General features: G+C 45.9%; 1 protein-coding gene across 6 annotated transcripts in view; it reads right to left on the bottom strand.

Annotated features, from left to right (window-relative positions):
* The window catches only part of ALKBH3 (alkB homolog 3, alpha-ketoglutarate dependent dioxygenase), a 57,697-nt gene that overhangs the window by 24,123 nt on the left and 13,228 nt on the right, over positions 1-20,346 (bottom strand). For all 6 annotated transcript variants that reach the window (XR_011168942.1, XR_011168943.1, XM_069091466.1 and 3 more), the window contains exons 6-9: positions 18,555-18,602; positions 15,195-15,298; positions 10,416-10,504; positions 6,409-6,618 (exon numbers count right to left, since the gene is read on the bottom strand). Coding sequence is in view for 4 of the 6 variants with exons in the window: in XM_069091466.1 (XP_068947567.1) it covers positions 6,409-6,618; positions 10,416-10,504; positions 15,195-15,298; positions 18,555-18,602 (451 nt within the window). In the remaining 2 variants the exon portion in view is untranslated. The remainder of the gene's footprint in view (positions 1-6,408; positions 6,619-10,415; positions 10,505-15,194; positions 15,299-18,554; positions 18,603-20,346) is intronic.

Below are 20,346 nucleotides of genomic sequence, written 5' to 3'. Positions count from 1 at the left end.
TGGGGGCAGTTGCCTTTTTTTTTTTTTTTTGAGTTAGGACTCCGGCTGAGCACTGCCAGGGGCCGGAGCTGCTGGGAGCGCTCTTCCAGGACGCTGGGTGGTTGCTGTGAGTGGGGAGAGGAGGACCTTTGCCTGAGGTAGCCTGTTCTGTTTTGAGGGCTTGAAAATGTGGGTGCTTTCTACTTTATCTACCTGTGCCAATGTCATAACTACTCTGATGGCTTTCACTTTCTGGTTTTGGGACTCAGTCTTTTGGTATCTTAATAAATTTTCTAGTTTATTTCCCCACATGGCAAACCTGATGTATTTTGTGATGGATAATTATATCAGCATATTTGTAATCTCTATAGGCATTGTGAATATGGCATTGCTGATACACCAAGCAGAACAGCAAACCCACAGAACTTCAGCAGCAATTTAATGGTATGTGAATGATAATTGTCCTAGTCAAGGCACAGGCACGGGAAAGGCAACCACTGTGGAAGAGGAAGTGTGGCTGAGATGAAAGGCTCACACACAGCCAACTTCCCCTAACAGAGCCAGCAGCCAAAGACCCTCTGAAAACTGTGAAAACAAGTCAATCCCAGGGGCAGTCAGGGCCGGAAATCTAGAGTGAAAATAAGGCCACAGGAAGCCAAAGATGATTTCAAACAAAGAATAAATGAAAAGCAAGAAATCAGTAAAAGCTCCATTTTCCCAGCTATCTGTATTTTAAGGACTGAAAAACTTCCCAAACCAAGAGATAATTCTGGAAATGGGAACTCCAAAACCTTGTCACTCATTCCCGATCACACCCATCCAATGCTATGTAATTCTTCAAATGGCTCTGAACCTTGTTCAAGCCTCACAAGGCTTCTCCCTTTCCCCCTCTAATACCATGTCAAGGGAATAAATGGCAACACAAATCTTGTTTTAGCACAGCTGCGCTGGTCAGCATGGATGCATGCATCACTCACGATGGACTGACAATCTCCTTAAGTGTCTTTGTTGGGTCTTGGTCTTTACGTAGCTGCTTTTAAGACTCTCTGTGCACTGTTTGGAAAGTACTTCTCTTCTACCTTACAGTAGAAGGCATAGATGCCATCCCCACTGGCTCTCCAATCAGATCTCAGACTTCCACATGGAGACCAGACTTGGCAGATTTCTAACTGACAGACATCTTGCTCAAAGCCAGGTCCGCCCGACTGCTGCCCAGTCATTTCTGTGGCATGCTGGGGTGTACAACACTCCCTCCCAATCACTTCCGACTCTCCCTGGGAGAAGCATCCTTAAAGCAACATAACATCTCTGGAAATGACATGTCAATCACTGGCCTAACTCTGGGACTTCTCCGTCCACGCCCTGTTTTGCCTCTGTCTGAACTGCAGCTAGCACAATCTCTAACATATCAGTAATTCAATAAACACTCAGTGACCTGAAGCAGGCTCCTTGAGAACAGGGTCTGCCTTACTTGCTGCTTTGGATGTCCTCAGTTCTTAGTGCAGTGCCTTCCACTTAGTAAATATTTAATAAATGTTTTTTCATTCATTTATCTGCAAAGTCTATACTCTAGCTCTCTGTGCCTTTTTGTTGTTGCTGTTCTCACTCAGTCATTTCAGCTCTGTACAAATCTACGTGACCCCACGGGGGTTTTCTTGGCACAGACACTGGAGTGCTTTGCCATTTCCTTCTCCAACTCATTTTACAGATGAGGAAACTGAGGCAAAAAGGGTGAACTGCCTTGCCCAGGGTCACACAGGGAGGGCACTCCGTGCACTCTGGTGCCACCTAGCGGCCCCTGTGCCCAGTTTAGATGGCACTATTAAAATGGAAGCTCCAGGAGAGGTCAGGTTATACTTCTTTCCATATCTCCACCCCCCAGCACTCGGTGGACACTTAGTAAACGTTACTGAAAAAGGAGACTATTACACACAATGCATGCCATACCACAGATAAACACAACATGGAAAGCCAGTCAATCTCAGTCCCAGAGAGCAAATCATGAAACACAATCCTCTAAGGAGAGGGGTCTGAGGGCCGCAGAGTGTGGCACACACTGCCAGCTGCACGCAGCGTGGTTTCTGCTTCACTTTTTCTATTCAGTGGTGGTGATGGTGGTGGTACGAATCCCATATGAAAGACAGTTGAAAGGGTCCCAGAAGACCAAGGTACAAGTTCTTCCTCTGTGACTAGCGATGAGACCTCAGACAAATCCCTCAACCTCTCTGGGCCCCAGGACCCTTCTCACTCAAGTGAAAAGGAGGCTTCACAGGTGTCACAGGCTCCTCCCATCCCTAACACTCTTCTGTTAGTCTATGGTCCAGAAGGGGCCACATTTCTGATTTGTGGTCAGGGCCCTGAAACACAAGACCACCATGTCCAATGATCTCTCTCAAGTCCTCGCCAAGCAATGAAACAAATGAGGCAGGAATCTACAAGTAAGCTGCCAGAGCAAGGAGACCCACAGCAGTTATGAGGGGGACAGGGCCATGCGGAAATCAAAGTGGCTGTTGTTGGCTGGTTGGCCTGAAGCCAGTCACCCCAAGCACAGGCCCACAGGTCCCCCATTAGACTAGCAGCTCTTCAACAGTAGAGTCTGCCTTCTTTGCTGTACTTGTGTATTAGTAAATCCTCCATTCAGTCATCCTGTCTCTTCATCTATCTCCACGCACTCGGCTATTTCAGTCTCTACTCCTCTCTATTTCTATAGCCATCCATCTATTGCTAGCTTGATCTACCTATCTCTACTTTTCTCCCCGCCTGTATATCTGTCTATTCTATGTATCCATCCATCTCTATCTTCCTACCTCTCTGACTCTAGTCAATGGTTAGAATGAATCTCAACTTTCCCATACTTTGTAGAGCCATTAAAAAACAGATTTTCAAATTCTACTTGATGATTTTCACTCTACACATAAGACTGGGGCTACACCCCAGGAGGGCAGGTCACCTGTGAAGTTCACATACTCCCCAGACCCCCTAAAAGCCTCTGACCTGAGCTGTGGTAGCGCAAGAGCACCCCCGGTGACACAGGCAGCAGGATTTCCCCTTGCTCCCTGCAAAGGCACCAGGGAAAGGAGAGAATGGAAGAACTGCTATTAGCTCAAGTCACCCTGAGGTGGATGAAAAAAGCAGCTCATTTTGATGATTCAGCCGAAGGACAGAGATTACCTAGAGGTTATTTGCTGAAAAAAAAAAAAAAACAACCAAGCTTTTTGGCATCCAAATCTCTGGTGCATCACAAAACTTCCTGCTATTATCTAATAACACACCCCCTCCTCCTCCAGCCATCACTGTTTCCCTGGTAACCGACGGAGAAATAGCAGCCTGCCAACGGGCTTTTGTCACTGCCTCTCGGGCTTGCACTGCAGTGTAGAATTAAAGCTGGCCAGGGAAAGCACCCAGCTAATCGTTACAACTGGACTTCAACACTGCAGCAAAATCATTTGGAGATACAACTGTGCTGGGGTCCAAGAGCCTAGAGACCTTTGATGGCCTTCGAGCGCTGGTTTCTACACACACCAAGGGGCGGTAGGATGAGTAGAGAAGTTCCTGAAGAAGGCATCAGGAAACCCAGATTTTAGGTGCAGCTCTGTCTCTGACCAGCTGTGTGACCTTGATGCAGTCACTCCCCTCCTCCAGCCAAGCCCGGACCCAGCAGCTTCCTGCATGATGAAGGGCTAGACAAGATCAGCCCCAGAGTCCAGTCCCATCCCAACACTCTGTGTTTCTGTGTTGATGCACTTAGGACATGTCTTTAGAATATGTTAAAGGTGTCATTAACCCTAAACCAGACAAAGGAGGACAGCGCCTAGGAAAGAAAGGGCACTCCAGCCCAGGAGCCATGGCAGTGATGAGGCGGGGCACATTAAGGGAGGCAAGGCATTCCTGATGGTGAGGAATGTGGACCCCCTGTATCATGGTGGCTCAGCTTACCGTGTGAATCAGAGAGGGAGGGCCTGATCTCTGCAAAACAAGACTATCCCAGCCCTGTGACAAGCTCACAGAAAAAGAACTGAAGACCCTGGAGCCATTGGCAGATGACAGCTAACTCCATATGTCTGCCTAGGTATCAGAAAGCAAAGGGAGTACAAACTCACTTTGTGGGGAAAGCCACCGGGTCCATATTCTGAAAGCTGAGAATATAGTTCTCTCTGAAAGTGACCCAAAGTCCAAACTACCCTTGAGCAGAATGGCAGGCCCCTGGATGGCAGAATTTTTTTTCCCACATTTCCCACATCACCCTGCAGGCAGGAAGCCACTGCTCAGACAAGTCAGACAGATCAGAAAAGGAGGCGTTGGAACTGGCAGGAGATTCTCCCCAACCCCCAAATGTCCTACTGAAAGAAAAGATAAGACAAACTTTCCCCCAAACTATTATTAAGAGCAACAAAGAGGGATGAGCACAGAACAAGCCAACTTAGTATCCCAGAGGCAATGTTCATCTGAATTCACTCTTTTCCTAGACTACAGGAACTATGTTCATAGACCTGATTCTTCCAGAGAAGACCAAACAGACGCCCAATTTGGGAACATGTTTCCTTTCTATGTTGGGGGAGAAGGGAGAGGAAAACAATCTCCTCTGGGGCCTGTTTCCAAAGTTATCAGTGCCGAGATAGGGGCTTATGCTTCCAGCCCAGCCGAACGTGTGGCACTACAGGAAACTTGCAAAACTAACAACCCTGTCAAGATGCTGATCTCTGCAGCAACACAGAAAGAAGCAAGAGGGCTTTTCATGCTGCTGTGATCCAAGTCTACTTTCCTCTAATGATGCTGCTTCCAGACACTGGGAAAGGTTATTCTATAACTGTATTCATCAATTTGTTAATTCACCTCACACGTACTCAACATTCAGTTTCTTTGCCTGTCCCTTTACCTTTGAAACTGAAACCAGAATTAAAGGGGTTTTCATAATATTTCATTAAAAAAGCTATGTCAGGCAATGGAGAGAGAGCTTAGTACATAAAGTGGTTTCTAACCTGTGGACCACAGAACCCTGGAGGACTTGATTTCCCATCGAGGACCAGGCACTGCCGTTCTGATTGCAAGTCAGCCCCAACAAAGCATGACCTTGTGGGGTTTGGAAAACGGTGCTGTTCAGGAGGCCTTCACCTTGGCTGTTAATAACTGGTACATCTGACCAGTGCCAGCCTTGGCAATGGGAGCCCAGATCTGAAGACCAAGCTCTGCCAATGACTCAGCAGGTGAGCAGGGCCAAGCACCTACCTTCTTCTGTACAGCTGGGACTGAAGCTGGCGCTTGGGTTATGAGCTTCCAGGTTCACAAAGCACTTTTAGAAGTGCACAGTCCTGGAGGAGCAGCTCGTGTGTCCCTCTTTACAGAGGAGGACACCAGAGCACAGGGTGAATGGCAGAGCGAGGGTCTGAACTCAAAAGGCTTAGGACTCCAAGTAGCAGCTGCTTCCAAACAGCTGCCCGGCTGCTCCTCAAGAGTAAGACAATGCGATAACCTCCACAAAACAGATGCTGAGCCCACCACACATATCTAGGCATCCACACGTGACTCAGCACAACTGCTCTATCTAGCTTTACCTGCAGGGCAAGATTTCTGATGAAGAACAGATACCACCATGTCTACGGGCTGAATCGGGTCAGAGTTAAAAAGCAGCCCACAAGCACGCCACCCTGGCCGGGATCTTGTCAGAGTGCCAGGACCCAGAAAATCCTGGGGACAGAACAAGTTTGGGGGAGACTGGCTCTTGGCGTGGACTTCCCACTGCATCTGCTCCCCACAAGACTGTGACACTGAACCCTCCCACCGTGACAACTCCGGGAGCCATCCCCAGGGGGCTCTTCAGGGATACCCTAGCACTTTGGGTAGGAATCAGGTCAAGTGTTCCTGAGTGTCGAGGTGAAATACCAGGCTCATCTACTGAAAAGACCTGGGAAAGCTAAAGCCTTGACAACTCCTAGAGCTGGTTCCGTCACTGACTTTTGTGACTGTGAGTTTGCCACCATCTCTCTCTGGCTCAGAGACTTTATCTGCAAGGATAAAATAAGCCACTCGTACTTCAATGATGCACTGAAAACATGAATGAGGAGACAATGAAACAGCTGGCCAGGGGGTGGCGTGTCGCCAGGGCACCCACCACTCTCCTCATCAGCCATGACACTCTTGTTTTCTGCCTTCACTGATCCCCCACCTTCCATTCATTGTGCCCCAAAGAAACCCTTGTACTTAGCCTGTATGTGTCTTTCACATCCCCACACATTTACAAGTCTCCCCTCAGAAGAATGCAAGCTCCTTGAGTACAAGGGCTATTGTACCAGGACCGAACACAGCACTTGGCCCACAGTAGATGCTTAACAAATGTCTGCTGACTAGAGGATTCCTACAATGGTGCCAGAAGTGTAATCCTGGGCACTCCGACAACCCCGGGGGTAACACGGGGTCAGACAGCGTACTCACTGGGGGGGGCTTCTTCCTCATCTCAAAGACCCGCGTGGCCCCCAGGCTGAGGGAGGCGATGACGGGGCATGTCCCCAGCGAGGGCTCATCATCGCTGTGCCAGTCGACACTGTCCTTGTCATTTCGATAAAGGTTGCAGAGTAATGAGTTGAAGGTGTGGCCCGTGTTCTCCTGGATGCGGCTCTTCAGCATACTCAGCACAGGAGGCCACTGTGGACAGGCAGAGCAGGGCAGGGGTCAGGGGAAGAGAGAGGAGGTGAAGGGCATCAGCAGCAAGGGCTTGGACACAGGCAGGAGGGGAGCCAGTCTGGGGCCCATCCCCTGACACACCTAGCAGCTGAGCTCCTGCTGTTTCTGGAGCTCGTCCCTTCCCATGATACCAGATGACAAACTACAATAACGACCAGTCACCCAGGTGCAGTCAGGCTTGGCCTACACCCCAGTCAGAGGCAGCTCGGTAACTCGGTGCAGAGAGCACGAGGCCTGAAGTCAGGGAGAACAAGTTAAAACCTGGCTTCAGATAGTCACTAGCTGGGTGACCCAGGCAAGTCATTTGGCACCGAACCTCTGTTTGCCATAGTCCACCTGAGAAGGAAGAGGCAAATCACTCCAGTGTCTCTGCCAAGAAAAGCCCACACATGCTGAGTGGGACGTGACTGAACAAGACCACCACCACGGTCACAAAGAAGGACCAGAGAAAATCTAGCCACCCAATTCCTTTTCTTTTCAACTTAAACAATTGGTACATGACCCACTTCAGGGAGACGACTGTCACCAAAGAGAACCAGGGCAAACCATGTCTATGAACAATAGGGCTAATAAACCGGCAGGCTTATGACAGCTCTGGTTCAGAACTATCACACCAGACCAGGCACATCTGCTGGGCCTCCAGGTAGCTAGCAGGTACTAGCTGGAGTGTTCTAGCATAAATAACCACCTTGCTCTGTAACCCTCCTGTTAAATTCTGTTCCTGTATTTATTTTGAAAGATGGGACTGTTTTCATTTATGTTTATTTTGGGGAGTTGTAAAAATAACATAAAAATGCAAGATTAAAAATGATTCAATTGTTAAAAATGTACTGAGTACCTCCTCCATGCAAGGAACCATGCTAGGGTCAGCACTGTCGGGGATGCAATGCTAAATAGAATTTGCTCCCCATCTACAAGAAGTTTTTGGCTCGGCAGTGGAGAGAGAACAAGTAATTAAATAACAGAAATGCCAGACAGAGGCCAAGTATATCACTGACAGCAAAGTACTGAGGTCAGAGGAGGAAGAGATCAGGGGAAGCTTCTATACTTCCCCAGAATAAGAGCAGAAGAGGCACTTCAATGGGGGCCCACCACTGCTCTGAGATAGAGTGGATGGGATCATTTTTACAAAGATTTTAAGGCTGCTTGCTATATGGCCTACTTTCTACACAGCAGCCCTGAGAGTGAAAAGCCAATTGTCTTTCATCTAATGGGAACCATGACCACCCTCTTACATGTGTCACAGAGGGCTCAAGAAGACTTAAAGAGCCTCCCCTCTGGCCCACGGGGTTCTGGGTCACTGAGGCTGGCTGGGCCACTCTTTGGGAAGTTCCTGCTTCCTCACTACTTGGCAGGAAGCTCTGACCCCAGCTGCATGAAGCACTCTGCACCTTCCACTGGGACACCTTGAATTGTTTCTTTGTTGTTAGTTTCTGTGTCTTTCCTCCTAGAAGCCCAAACAAAGTGCTCTACAGAGTTCCTCAACAATTCTTCCAAAATACATGACAGTGCGTATGAAGGTGGAGGAAAGGACAAGAGCCAAAGAAAACTGTCATCATTCAGGATCACTCAGGGTTCCTGGCTACTCAGATCATCAAGGAAGGGCTTTTAGAGATTCTTGCTTTCAGACTTATGTGAAAGCCATAATAACAGCGGCTGGGGAACGGGGCCAGGGGAGGGGATGGTTGTATTTAGTCCATAACTACTTACTACTACATTTAGTAAGTGAGCCAAGATCTGACCTCAGGTCAACCCCTTTTTTCCTAAAAGTGCCTCAGACAACATAATTAGCTACATTTCCCGATGAATCTACAGCTTTGCATTTACTGACAACATCACAGTAGCAAAGATGAGCCAGGACTTAACAAGGAGAGAGGCATAAATCAGTGTCTCCATGCACATGTAATTGCTCAATAAATATCGATCGAAATGAATGAAAAAGAGAATGGTCTTTCTGCAAAAGGGCTGAGGAACTCTAAGGAAAAACTCTTGGCGTGCCCAGGTTTTATAGTTCACAGGATATAACAGTAATAAATTTTGTACTGTTTCTAGGTTGCAATTATCTCCATTTTTCTTAGTGGCAGGCTGATGGAAAGATAGGGGAGCAGAAAGCAATGACCCAGAGGACAAAGCCTCCCCTTATCACTGTTGCACCAATTTCCCCAATTCCCCTACAACCCAAAGAGCTAAACTTTTCTAAGGGAGCCTAAATGTCTGTATCTGACATACACAAGAATGGCATCCCAGCATGAAAAGTCATGAGAATGCAGTAAACACTAAAGAAATAAAGGAATCCCAGAGTTAAAATGGACATGGAGAGTACAGTTAGCTAGTCCACCTCCCCCTTTCAGTAAAAACTATATCTATGGTGCAATTTAAAACTAAAATAAACAAACCATTCTGGTTAGGTGGTAGTCTACTCAGCTTTAAGAAAATTCTAGAAAGGGTGCTTTACAAACCTGACTTGGCCCCATGTCTTAGGACTGGTTACCTTAACTCATATACCAACCCTGAAAATTAGGTTGCAGCTTAACAAAGATTTTAAAAAATCTATCTGCAAAGCTGAAGCATGTTCTGAATAAACGATCCAATTTCAAATTAAAGAATTCTAATCCTTTTGAAAGAATTTCAAACTGTCAACAGGGTCTGGAAGGAGAGAAATGCTAGGTGAGTTCCTATTTTAAACCACCACTTTTTAATAGGCTTCATGCATCTTCCAACTTAATCTGGAAAGATCAACCAAAATGAACAAGCACTCTTCTCCCACCCCCAGCCTTGGTAGTGCTCAACTTCCATACTCTGATCCAATCATTGTTAAAACAAGAGACAGTTAATAATGCCAAGTAACATGGGTAACAGTAAACTACAGGAATTGGACAGAGAGCTCAATTCCCAACACAGGTTTCCAAAATAACTTCATATGATCAAGAGTCTATTATTAACCTGGGCTACGTACAAAATGGCAAACCAGGAATTAATGATTACGTGAATCTTCTTGGCAAAAAAACCATAATGATCTGGTCAGTTTTTTTTACCCTCTCCCATGTTCTTCAGGTGTAAGTTTTCCATGACAAATTAACCAGTATCTGCCACAGATTAACTACATCCTCTGAAATGCCTCACACTTCTGTTAAGTCACAAACAGTGAACAGAATCTTCTTTTCCTCCAAGTTTATTAACACATAACATCCCTTGCCAGGGCCAAGGACCCTACAAACTCAGCAGGAATCTCTTGTGTACCAACTCCATCCTCCTGACAATTTTCATTTACAGACTAAGCTCTAACTGCCTGGCCGAGTGGACATTCTGAACAAAGCAAAAGGGAGGAGGTAGAGACATCTCAGATGATGACAAGCTGGAGATCTGAAAGCACCAGTCAGCACCAAAATCAACACAAAAAGCTCCAGATTCTTCAGAAAGGACCAAATAGCCTCGGAAAGGAAAAGGGATGATCTGATTTCATGGGGCAGACTGAAGGATACTACCTCACAGGACGGAGAGACCAATGTAAACACAGAATGGAGAATGGGTGAAAAAATCAGCTCCCTTTTCTGAAGATGCTGAGCACTGCTTTTATTTTGATCTCATCCTTAACTGTTTCACTAGGTCACAAAAGGAATGTGAATATTATGATAGTCACCAAGGGCTGAAGGACTGGTGTCTCACAGACCCTAGCCAGGAGGATTATTTTTTTTATGTTCTATAAATTCTTAGTATTTAGTCCATAAAAATATATTAATTATAAAATGTGAACGTACTTGAGGATTTGGCTCCATTGTAATTTTGGAATAAGTGTAAGGGAGTTCTCCATACCATGCTGTCAATCTTGGCTGCAGATAACTTATACCTATAGAAAGAAAATACAAGGCTTTTGGAATTTTTCAACTAGATTTAATTAATTCTAATATTCATTCTAATATAGTTCATAATATCTCTCCTTGCAATATCTGACTGTGTAAAACCCAAGTGTGGTCTCTAATCAGAGAGGGAGGGGGAGAGAGAGAGAGAGAAAGAGACAGAGAGAGAGAGTACAGAGACACAACTTTTTTTTCTTTTCAATATTTCATTCTATAAAAACAAGTTACATTGGGATCAGCATAGTTCTTGATGTCTACTAAAAGCTCTGCAATATATTAGATGCTACAGAAAATGCAAGAGAAGCGTGAGTTGCATAAGAGGCCCCTCCCTCAAGAATGTGTTTCTTAGACATGAACCAGAGAGGAATACAAGACAACACATGATCAGGAGCCAAAGTGTATAAACACAGACAATACATACAACAGGAATACACAAAAGGAGACTGATGTAGGCAGTGAGGATGGTAGGATTTGTACAGGCAGACAGAAGGAGTAAAGATATTCCAAACTGGGCATACCAAACTGCATAAACAAAGGCCCAGAGATCAGAATGTGCATGACAAGTTACAGTGAAAAGACATTTACCTGAGAGGAGCCAAGAATTCCCATTAGAGAGGAATGAGAGATGAGGTCCAGTGGGGGGAAGGCAGGGGCGTAGTGAGGGAGATGAATGGTAAGAAGAGAAGTGCCCAATGGCTTTTTTTAAGAACCCCCCTCCCCCCAGATATCCAAAGGCAGGGGAGGGGCCCCAAGCCATCAGCCCCACGCCCGGGCTGCACCTCTCTGGGACAGGGTTTGAAGCCAACTGGGGAGCAAAGCCTTTCAGCGGCTCCCTGAGGCCCCCCCTCCCCTTTTCCCATCCCTTCCAAGGGGCCTCTCCTTCTTTATGTAACCGTTCTTGGTGAGGGGATGTTCAGAGGAGCTGCTGCCACTGTGCTCCCCCCCCCCTTCCCTCCTACTGATGATGCTAAGGAAAGGCCATGGCACAGGCGCCCTCCAGTGACAACATGTGGTGGAGCAGGCACCTGGGATGGCTTCACACTTAACTGTCTCTGGGTTTTAACGGCATTAAAACATATATTATGCTTATAATTTTCTGCAATATGAAGTTAAAAGTGCAAGGCAGAGAAATCAAAGGCTGAAGGGCAGGAGATGGGTCCTTTCCATTAAAAGGTGTAAGATTCTGCTTTTAAATCCCTCGTCAAAGGCTGACAAAAGTACTCCCTGCAAATGACAGACTGCAGGAGGGCCGGTGCTGCTTGGGGCAGAAAGGAGACGTCGATACCCGAGCAGTGACCAGAGAGGCCGAGAGCAAAGTCGAGGAGAGAAGACCAAGGCAACTACAGAAGAGATTCTCACAAAGAGGTTAAAATGAAGAACTGGGAAGAAATCAAGAGATGTCCTGGAAATGAAAGTTCTGGATGTGCTCCCCTCAGGTCCTGACACCCACTCCTGGAGGGAGCTGAGCTGGTCTGACAGAGGCCAAGCAGCTCACCCAGTGTCACCCAGGCAGCCAAGCAGGGAAGGAGTGGCAGAGCTGAGTGTGGCAGAGCCGAGTGTGACAGAGCCGAGCGTGGCAGAGCCAAGCGTGACAGAGGTGAGCGTGGCAGAGCTGAGTGTGGCAGAGCCAAACGTGACAGAGGTAAGTGTGGCAGAGCTGAGCGTGGCAGAGCTGAACGTGATGGAGGTGGGTATGGTAGAGGCGAGCGGCTCATGTCTCCTGACTCCCAGAACAGGGCTCTTTCCACATTCAGTAGTGACTGCTTGCAGGACAGACACAGCTGTATCTGGGTGAACCAGACCTAAAATCTATAATCTAGACCTAAAAATATAGGACCTAAAATCAAATGGGCTCCAGAAATCTGAAAAAGGGAGGCAGAATGACAAGAGAAGCAACCTGGGAGTCAGAAGAGCTGGGTCCAAACCGTGCCTCTGACAAACATGGACCGTGTCCCGTAACTCAGTGCTTGGGGCAGGCAGCTCTCCAGGGACAGAAGCTGTGGAGGATGTGCTGCTATGTGGGGGGAGGGGAGGAGTTTCCTCAGCAGGATACTGCTCCCCACAGCATTGAAATTACCAGCCTACTCCAAAAAGCCCTAAAGAACAACTGAAAGTGATCACAAGAATTAGAAGAGAATCCAATAAACGTAGGATGTGCCAGGCACTGTGCTAAGCCCTGAGGACACAAAAAGAGGCAAAAGGCAGCACCTGCCCTCCAGGAACTCACCATCTGATTGGGGAGACAACATGCAAACAAATATCCAAAGCAAGCTCTCTACAGGATAAACAGGAAATAATTAAAAGGAAAGCACTTAAAAAAAGGGGGTTCAGGAAAACTTCCTGTAGAAGGCGGGATTTTAACTGGAATTTAAAGGAGGTCAACAATCCCAGATGAGGAGGTGTGGAGTGGAGCCAGAGACAGAAGGTCTTGCTCACAGAACAGTCAGGAGGCCAGTCACTGGATCAGAGCGTATGTGGGAGAGGAAGGTGGGAGAAGACTCAGAAGGCAGGAGGGGGGCTAGGTGATGAGGGGCTCTGAATTCCAAACAGAGCATTCTGTATTTGCTCCTGGAGGCAACAGGGAGCCACTGGAGTTTGAGTGTTGGGGGGCTGAGGCGGGTAACAGGGTTGGACCTTTGCTTTAGGAAAATTCCTTTGGTGACTGAATGGAGGTTGGACTGGGCTGCCAGCTATGGCATTAATTATGAGGCAGCTCTTGTAATGAGCCAGGTGAGGTGATGAGGGCTTGCACCAGGGCAGTGGCAGCATCAGAGCGAAGGAGGGGGGACATTCAAGAGATGCTGGAATGGTGAAATCAACAGGCCTTGGCAGCAGCTTGGACATGGGGGGGGGGGGTGAGGGACAGTAAGGAAGCAAGGACGACCCCTAGGTTGTAAGTCTGAGGGACTGGGAGGATAGTGCTGCCCTCTGTGCTAACAGGGAAGTTTGGGAGGAGGAGAGTTTAGAAGGGGTAGTGAGTTCTGTTCTGGACACACTGACTATAATATGTCTACTGGACATTGAGTTCAAGATGTCTAAGAGGCAGTTGATGCGAGACTGGAGGATAGCAAAGAGATTGGGAAAAGACAGGGAAATCTGAGAATCATCAACATAGAGAGGATAATTCAATCCATGGGAGCCAATAAGGTCACTAAATGAGGTCGGATAGAGGGAGAAGAGAAGGGGTCCAGGACAGAACCCAAGGGACACCTATGATTAGGAGGTGTGACCTTAAGGAGGATCCAGCGAAGCAGAGAGAGAAGGGGCAGTCTGATAAGAAGAACCAGGGAAGAGGGGTGTCCCAAAAACCTAATGAGAGGAGAATATTGAGGAGAGAGTCATCAATTGTCAGAAGCTGCAGAGAGGTCAAGGACAATGAGGACTGAGAAAAGGTCATTGGATTTGGCAACTAAGAGAGCATTAATAACTTAGGAGAGAGTAGTTTTGAGAATAAGGTCAGAAGCAGATTGTAAAGGTTTAAGAAGAGAAAAAGTGGAGGAATCTGTTGTAGGTGGCCTTTTCAAAGAGGTTAGCCACAAAGGGCAGAAGAGAAATGGGAAACAGCAGAGATGGAAGGATCAAGTGAGGGGTTTTTCATGATAGAGGAGACACGGACATGTTTGTAGGCAGAAGGAAAGGAACCAGTCGAGAAGGAGATACAGAAAACAAGTGAAAGAGGGAGAGGACAGAAAGGGCAGTCTATTGGAGGAGACGGCATGGAATGGGATGGCTTGTACTGCAGGTAGAGGGGCCAGCACTTCATGCAGGAGAGGGGTGGAGGAGGAGATGAGGAAATAGGGGAGGGGGGGGGGGAAAGGGGGGGGGGCCCCCGGGAGTGGGAGAGGGGAAAAGAGAAAAAGGGAATCGGTAAGGGGGGTACAGGAGGACTGCCTGGCAGCAGTGAGGCCCCACTTGGGGTTGTGTAACATGAATCCATAGTGGACCCAATCAGAACAATTGTGATTTTCTCTCCTTTTATTCATCATCACGTGTGCAGTTGTGAAGATGACAAATGGTGGGGGTGATCCAAGGCCAAAGCTTGGCCGGGTGTAACTGGCAATACGCAGAGGGAGTTGGGGATTCAAGGGAGGAAGACAAGGTAGAATTGACTTAGTTCACCAAGGGGTCAAGACAGGGAGAAGAGGAGAGAGTGCCTAACAGAGGGGAGATGGCTTAGGAGAAAAGGAATAAGGTTACATAAAGGAAGGCAGAGGGAGAGGTAAAGTCAATAGATTATGATCAGATAAGGAGATTTCCAAGTCCTTAAACATGGAGGTGGTACATTTGTGGACAACGGCAAGAGCCAGGACGTGAGTGTCTTTGCATGTAGCTGAAGTGGAGTGGAGGAGTAGCTGATGGGAGCAGTAGGCTGAAGAACTGAGTGCTGAGGTTAGAAACGTGAGCTCACAAACTATAAGAGCCTGGAACAAGCCTTACAGAAATGATCCTTTAAGCAAGCAGCCACATAAAAAAACTGGACAGAACACCCCAAAGCACCAAGTGTCCCCATCATAGGTGCACAATACTTCTCAACAAGAAATGTCTCCCGTGAGTGGAAAGGACGTTGAAAATGATGCTCACCTTTTATGGGTTAAGTTGTTTGGAGCTCTTTTGACGTGATCCTAGCTTAAAATGAGACATGCCTATATGAAAGAAGTTAATGAGTTTCCCTGAGCTCACCCTCTCGAATGCCTGTCCTCTGCTTCCATGGAATATCTTGGCACAGTTGTTCAAATACCCAATCTGCTTCTTCTGAGTCAATGAAATTGGGAAACAAGCGTATCCTGATGAAGGAAACAGAAACATGGCAGATTAAAGGCACCGAGGTAGAGAAAACTTCACACCCTTCAGATGTTCAAGCAAACAAGCAATCTATCTGGGCATCTCAACCTCCTACCGAGTATGAGGCACACTGGGAAACCAAAGTCAGCAAGGCAGTGAGAACCAAGTGACATTGTGTGTGACTGGACAGTATCCTGCTATGGAAACTACAGGGGACTGGGACATAAAAGCGTGCAAAGAGATTGCATAAGCTAGAAATGCTAGAAAAGTATTCTACTTGGGACTTTTAAAAGGACTAGGGAAGTCCAGGCCCAGCAAAAAATATGCAAGTCCAGTCTGCTTAGGGGATCTAGTAGAAAACACAGTCTGCAAAGGACTCAGCAAGTTCTGTCTTCAAAAAGATATGTGACTGCTCTGAAATAATTTTTGCAAACAGCTACTCTGCTTAGGTAGGAAATTTAAAAAGTACACTAAAAGCTTGTAATATGCCATATAGTCAAATGAACTGGTAGTGAAAAACAAAAACAAAAACAATAAGGTCCCTTGTGAGGGAAGGAAGAATGTTTCATGAAGCCAGGTAAGAAAAATAAGAGAAATAAATGCATCCAAGATACAGCAGGCAGAGTCGAAAGCATGAACAAAGAATACTCACACATCTCAGTCATGAGACTGGTACACAAAGTGTGCCAATTTGTGATATAATGATTATGTGCTGTGTTAATCTCTGACCTTGGCTTATCTGAGATAATGAATAGAATCATTCCCTAATCAAGCTGACAGCTGCACACCTTTGTGTTTTAGGATCAAATCTGTGGCAGGCCATCCCTGCCTCACACCCCCTCCCTCATCCCCCCATCCATCCCCAAGTTCGCCCCCCACAATAAAAAGGGAGGCAGTATCTAGTCAGGCGAGGACAGTACTGAAAGACCATCCTCTTCAGGACCTTGATGGCCTAAAGCCAATGAGTTATGATTCAGGTCTTCAGGCAAATAAGACTCTCCAAAAAAGTGTTCCCACTGTTCTTGTGGGAATCTTCCAGCTATCCAAGAGCTCCCCAAAGAACAACCATCCAATGTTCTCTCTATTCCCGGGAGTGCCCTCACTCTGGAGAAGGGACCCTAGGGCAAGATGATCCACCTGGATGAACCTGTTTTCAATCTTTAAAATGGAGGAAATGATACTTGCAACCCCTGCCTCACTGAGCTAGTGTAAGGAAAGCACTCTCAAGTACTTAAGGTTCACGTAATGGAAGTTAATATCACTGTTCTGTCCTCAGTCTTGTTTCTTGAGAATAAACTACTGAAGGGGCGAGGCTATGTCTACTCTAGGCACCATACAATTCCCATAACATCAACTACAGTGTCATCACACAGGCAGTGAGCAATCCTTGTCACAGAGAAAGATGAGTCTGGGGCAAACACAGTGATCCATGATGCTTTCATAGAAAACTGAATTACTCAAGGGTTAAAAAAAGTAAATGTTCTAGGATTTACAGACTCTTGAATGAAGAACAATTTCCCTTTGGACATCCCTCTGCCAGTGCCAAGGGATGCAACAGGTCACTGTGGCCAAAAATTTCATCACCTAGAGGTCAAGCTCCTGGACGTCCATCACTCAGAGGTCAGTCTCCTGGACATTCATCACCTCGAGGACAACTCAGCAGTCAGCCAGGCTGGACCTTGGACAGCAGCCACAGACTGTCTAGCCAGGCCCATATTTAAGGTTCTTGGAGCTCAGTGGAACCTACCAGGGTTCCTGTCTCCCAGGCAGAGCCTTCAAAGATCATTTGTAATAAGTGATTCCTTAAGAAGACAAGCATACTAGAATTTATTCAGCCAAATGAGGGTTGCAGCCTTCAAAGTGGTCACACCAGGAGGTCTTTTCCTTATTCCAACATTGGGGACTGCCTTCAGAAGAATAGCTTTTGAATATTCACATTTGTGGCAAATAAATCTTCACCTGGGATGTTGGGGAGGCAAGGGTAGGGATTGGATTCAGGAAAAACCGTAAGTAATTTGGAGCCAAGACCAATAAAAACAGTGAGTGAAATGTCAGTTTGTGTCAAAATGAGGTATAACTACAAAAATAGTAAAGCTGTTCACCCCGGCTGCCTCACAATTGGGTTCTGAAGGTAACTCCCAAAGGTACTCCATGAAGCACCCTAACCAACAGCATCATCAGCAATGGCAGAGTAAATAGCATGCTGGACCTAGGAAATCAGGAAGACCTGAATTCAAATCCTCCCTCAGATGCTGGCTGCACCACCTGAGCAGTTACTGAGTCTCTCAGCTTCAGACCCGCATCTGTAAAATAGGTCCATGGAATGAGACAGCCTCTAAAGCTCCTGCTACTTCCAAATCTATGCTCCTATGAACTTACTTTTTTTTTGGAGGGGGGAAGGTAGGGCAATTGGGATTAAGTGACTTGCCCAAGGTCACAAGGCTAGTTTTTGTGTTGAGTGGCTGAGGCCGGATTTGAACTCAGGTCCTCCTGACTCCAGGGCCAGTGCTCTATTCACTGAGCACCTAGCCACTCCCGCTCCTATGAACTTTGAAAGGAAAAGACAGATCAAGTTCTTTCTGGTTTGCTGGATTTTTTTAAGTCTCTTTTTTCTGTGGGTATAAGAACTATAAGAAGGTAGTTTCATTTTCTTAGATAGCAGTTAAGTAGCCTAAGCCCTGAGTTAAAACACACCTATCCTGGCACTAACTCTCCCACCAGCTTGCTCTAGGACCTGGAAAAGTTACTCAAGAGCCTTTCTGTATCTGTTAAAGTTAGAAGAAAGTTGCCTTCTTAATCTTGGTTTCAAGGGATGGACCAATGGGTAGGGAAGGGAAAAGGATATATTCAGAAATGAATGTGAAAAAAAAATATCCATGAAAATCAGCTTTTTAAATCCAAAAGAATTTTTGGAAAAAAATTCTTGCTATTCAAATCCACAGGTATGCTATATTGATAAAAGAAGATAAGAGATATAAAAGTGCTTTTTAAAAGTTACAAGTGACCAAACAAACACAAAGTAAACAAGAATTACAAAGGCATAAAGAACCTTAGAGATCATTTTGTAGGTTAGGAAAGAGAAGAATCCTTGTTTTCTAACCCAAGCTGCCAAATAGGATTCAGGAGTCTGAAGCCAAATGTTTAAATATAAGCACATATACAGGTCTATCTTCAGAATACAGCCCTTGGGTGGGCACTCTGATATGACAGGGCCTTACTAAGGGTTAACCCCTTTACTGGAAGGTTTCACTTACTCACCGAGAAATGCCTGTGGGTGATGTGCTGATTTCATAGACACCTTCTTTGCTAAGGAAAGAAAACAAAAGAAAAACTTAGTGTGAGAGGTGGTTTTTCAGGCTTACAAGTATATGCTCAAGAGCTCCAGAGCCAAAGCAGTGATGAGCAGAAAGACCTACTGTCTTACCAAATGCCCCCTCCTCTCGCTGAAGGCCAGATGTCCACAATGGAAAATATTTATAGCCTTCTTAAATAGGAAAGTTATGGATATGAGGCCACGAGGGAAAAATAACATGGGATCACTCCTCAGTCTATCTACCCACATTCTCCCTTTAACCCTCATCCAGTTTGCTTTCCACTCAGTATTCAGCCTGGGCACCTACACTGGCACCAAATTACCCCATCAGCATTTTCTCCTATTACGTATAAAGTTGCAGATTTTCCTTGTCTACCATCACCTCTAAAATGGCTGTCTGGCTCCCAGCCAGCTTCTGCAGAAGCTGTGAAGGACATCTCCAACCTTCATAACAACTTTAAAAAGGCAGTTTTAACCAAGAAACCCAGGGGAAATTTAAAAGGCCTGATATAGAAGATGACAATGCCTTTTCTTTTAGTTTCTGGAAGAATTAAAAGACAAATCTAATATAATCTTTCCTTGAGACTAGTTATTCAAATGCCAAAAAGTTGCCTGTCCAATGATGAAAAAAGGCTGCATGCTTTCGACATAGCTATGGCTAGACAGCAAAGCCAGGGGAAGTAAGCTAGACACAGAATTTTTCAAATGAGACACAGAAATGGAAAACTAAAACCTTGAGGGCAACAGCCTGAATAATGCCTCACAGGAAACATCAAACTTGGCACTTCTCTAGGGCTGGAGTTTTTTGAAATCCCAAATATCTTGCCAAACCTAACCACATAACACAGCAGGGAGGAAAGGAGACATAAAACTCTTCATTTTACAAGACACAAGGAGTTAGACAACTGTTCTGGGTCACATCGATGGAAAAGAACCCAGAAGTTAGTTATCAGATCATGAAGATAAGGGAGAAGGGTGTAGTATAAAGTATTGAGTCTGGTGTCTGGGGTTCAAACCTTGGCTCTGACAATTACCAGAGTTATAGATTGGGGAGCATTATACTGGCAATGCTCACAATTCAGAGTTGTTAGGGGGAAATGCTTCCTAATCCCTAAAGTGCTAGAAAAGCAGAAGCAACTACTACTGTTAATAGATTATCTGGAGTCACATCAAGACCCACAGACCAGAAGACAAAAGACAGAAACGGTCAACGATGGAAGGGTTGTGGGAAGAGAGGCATAGTAGCATGCTATCAGCATCGTTACGGGAATCAATGCGACATTATGCTACAAAAAGAGTTCATGCCCTTGAAGCCTGAGATCCCACTGTTACGCACATATTACAGAAAGTCCCATACAAAATATTCACAGCAATACTTTTTGTGGTTGCAAAGAATTGGAAACAAAGTGCCAAGTGACTTGGGAATGCCCACATGAACTGCAATACCTGAACAGAAAGGAATTATTCATGCACTATAAGAAACTATGACCATGAGAAACATGAGAAGACAAACTGATGTAAAGTGAAGTAAAAAGAACCGGGAAAATGACAGACACCAAAACTGCAACAATATAAAAGAAAAAAAGAAACTGAACTCTGTGTAATTGTAATTCCAAGTTGATTCCCAAAGAAGAAATGAGAAAATGTGTTTCTTCTCTTCTCTGCAAAGGTGGGGGACTGGGGACTATGGATGTGGGAGGATGCATATACTGAAACATTTGGTTAATGTGTAGGGTA

Source organism: Petaurus breviceps, unplaced genomic scaffold, assembly GCF_028583685.1.
Source record: "Petaurus breviceps papuanus isolate PSGF00001 unplaced genomic scaffold, PetGlider_PUasm1.0 188, whole genome shotgun sequence".
NCBI lineage: Eukaryota > Metazoa > Chordata > Mammalia > Diprotodontia > Petauridae > Petaurus > Petaurus breviceps.
This window is presented reverse-complemented; position numbering and strand designations above follow the sequence as displayed.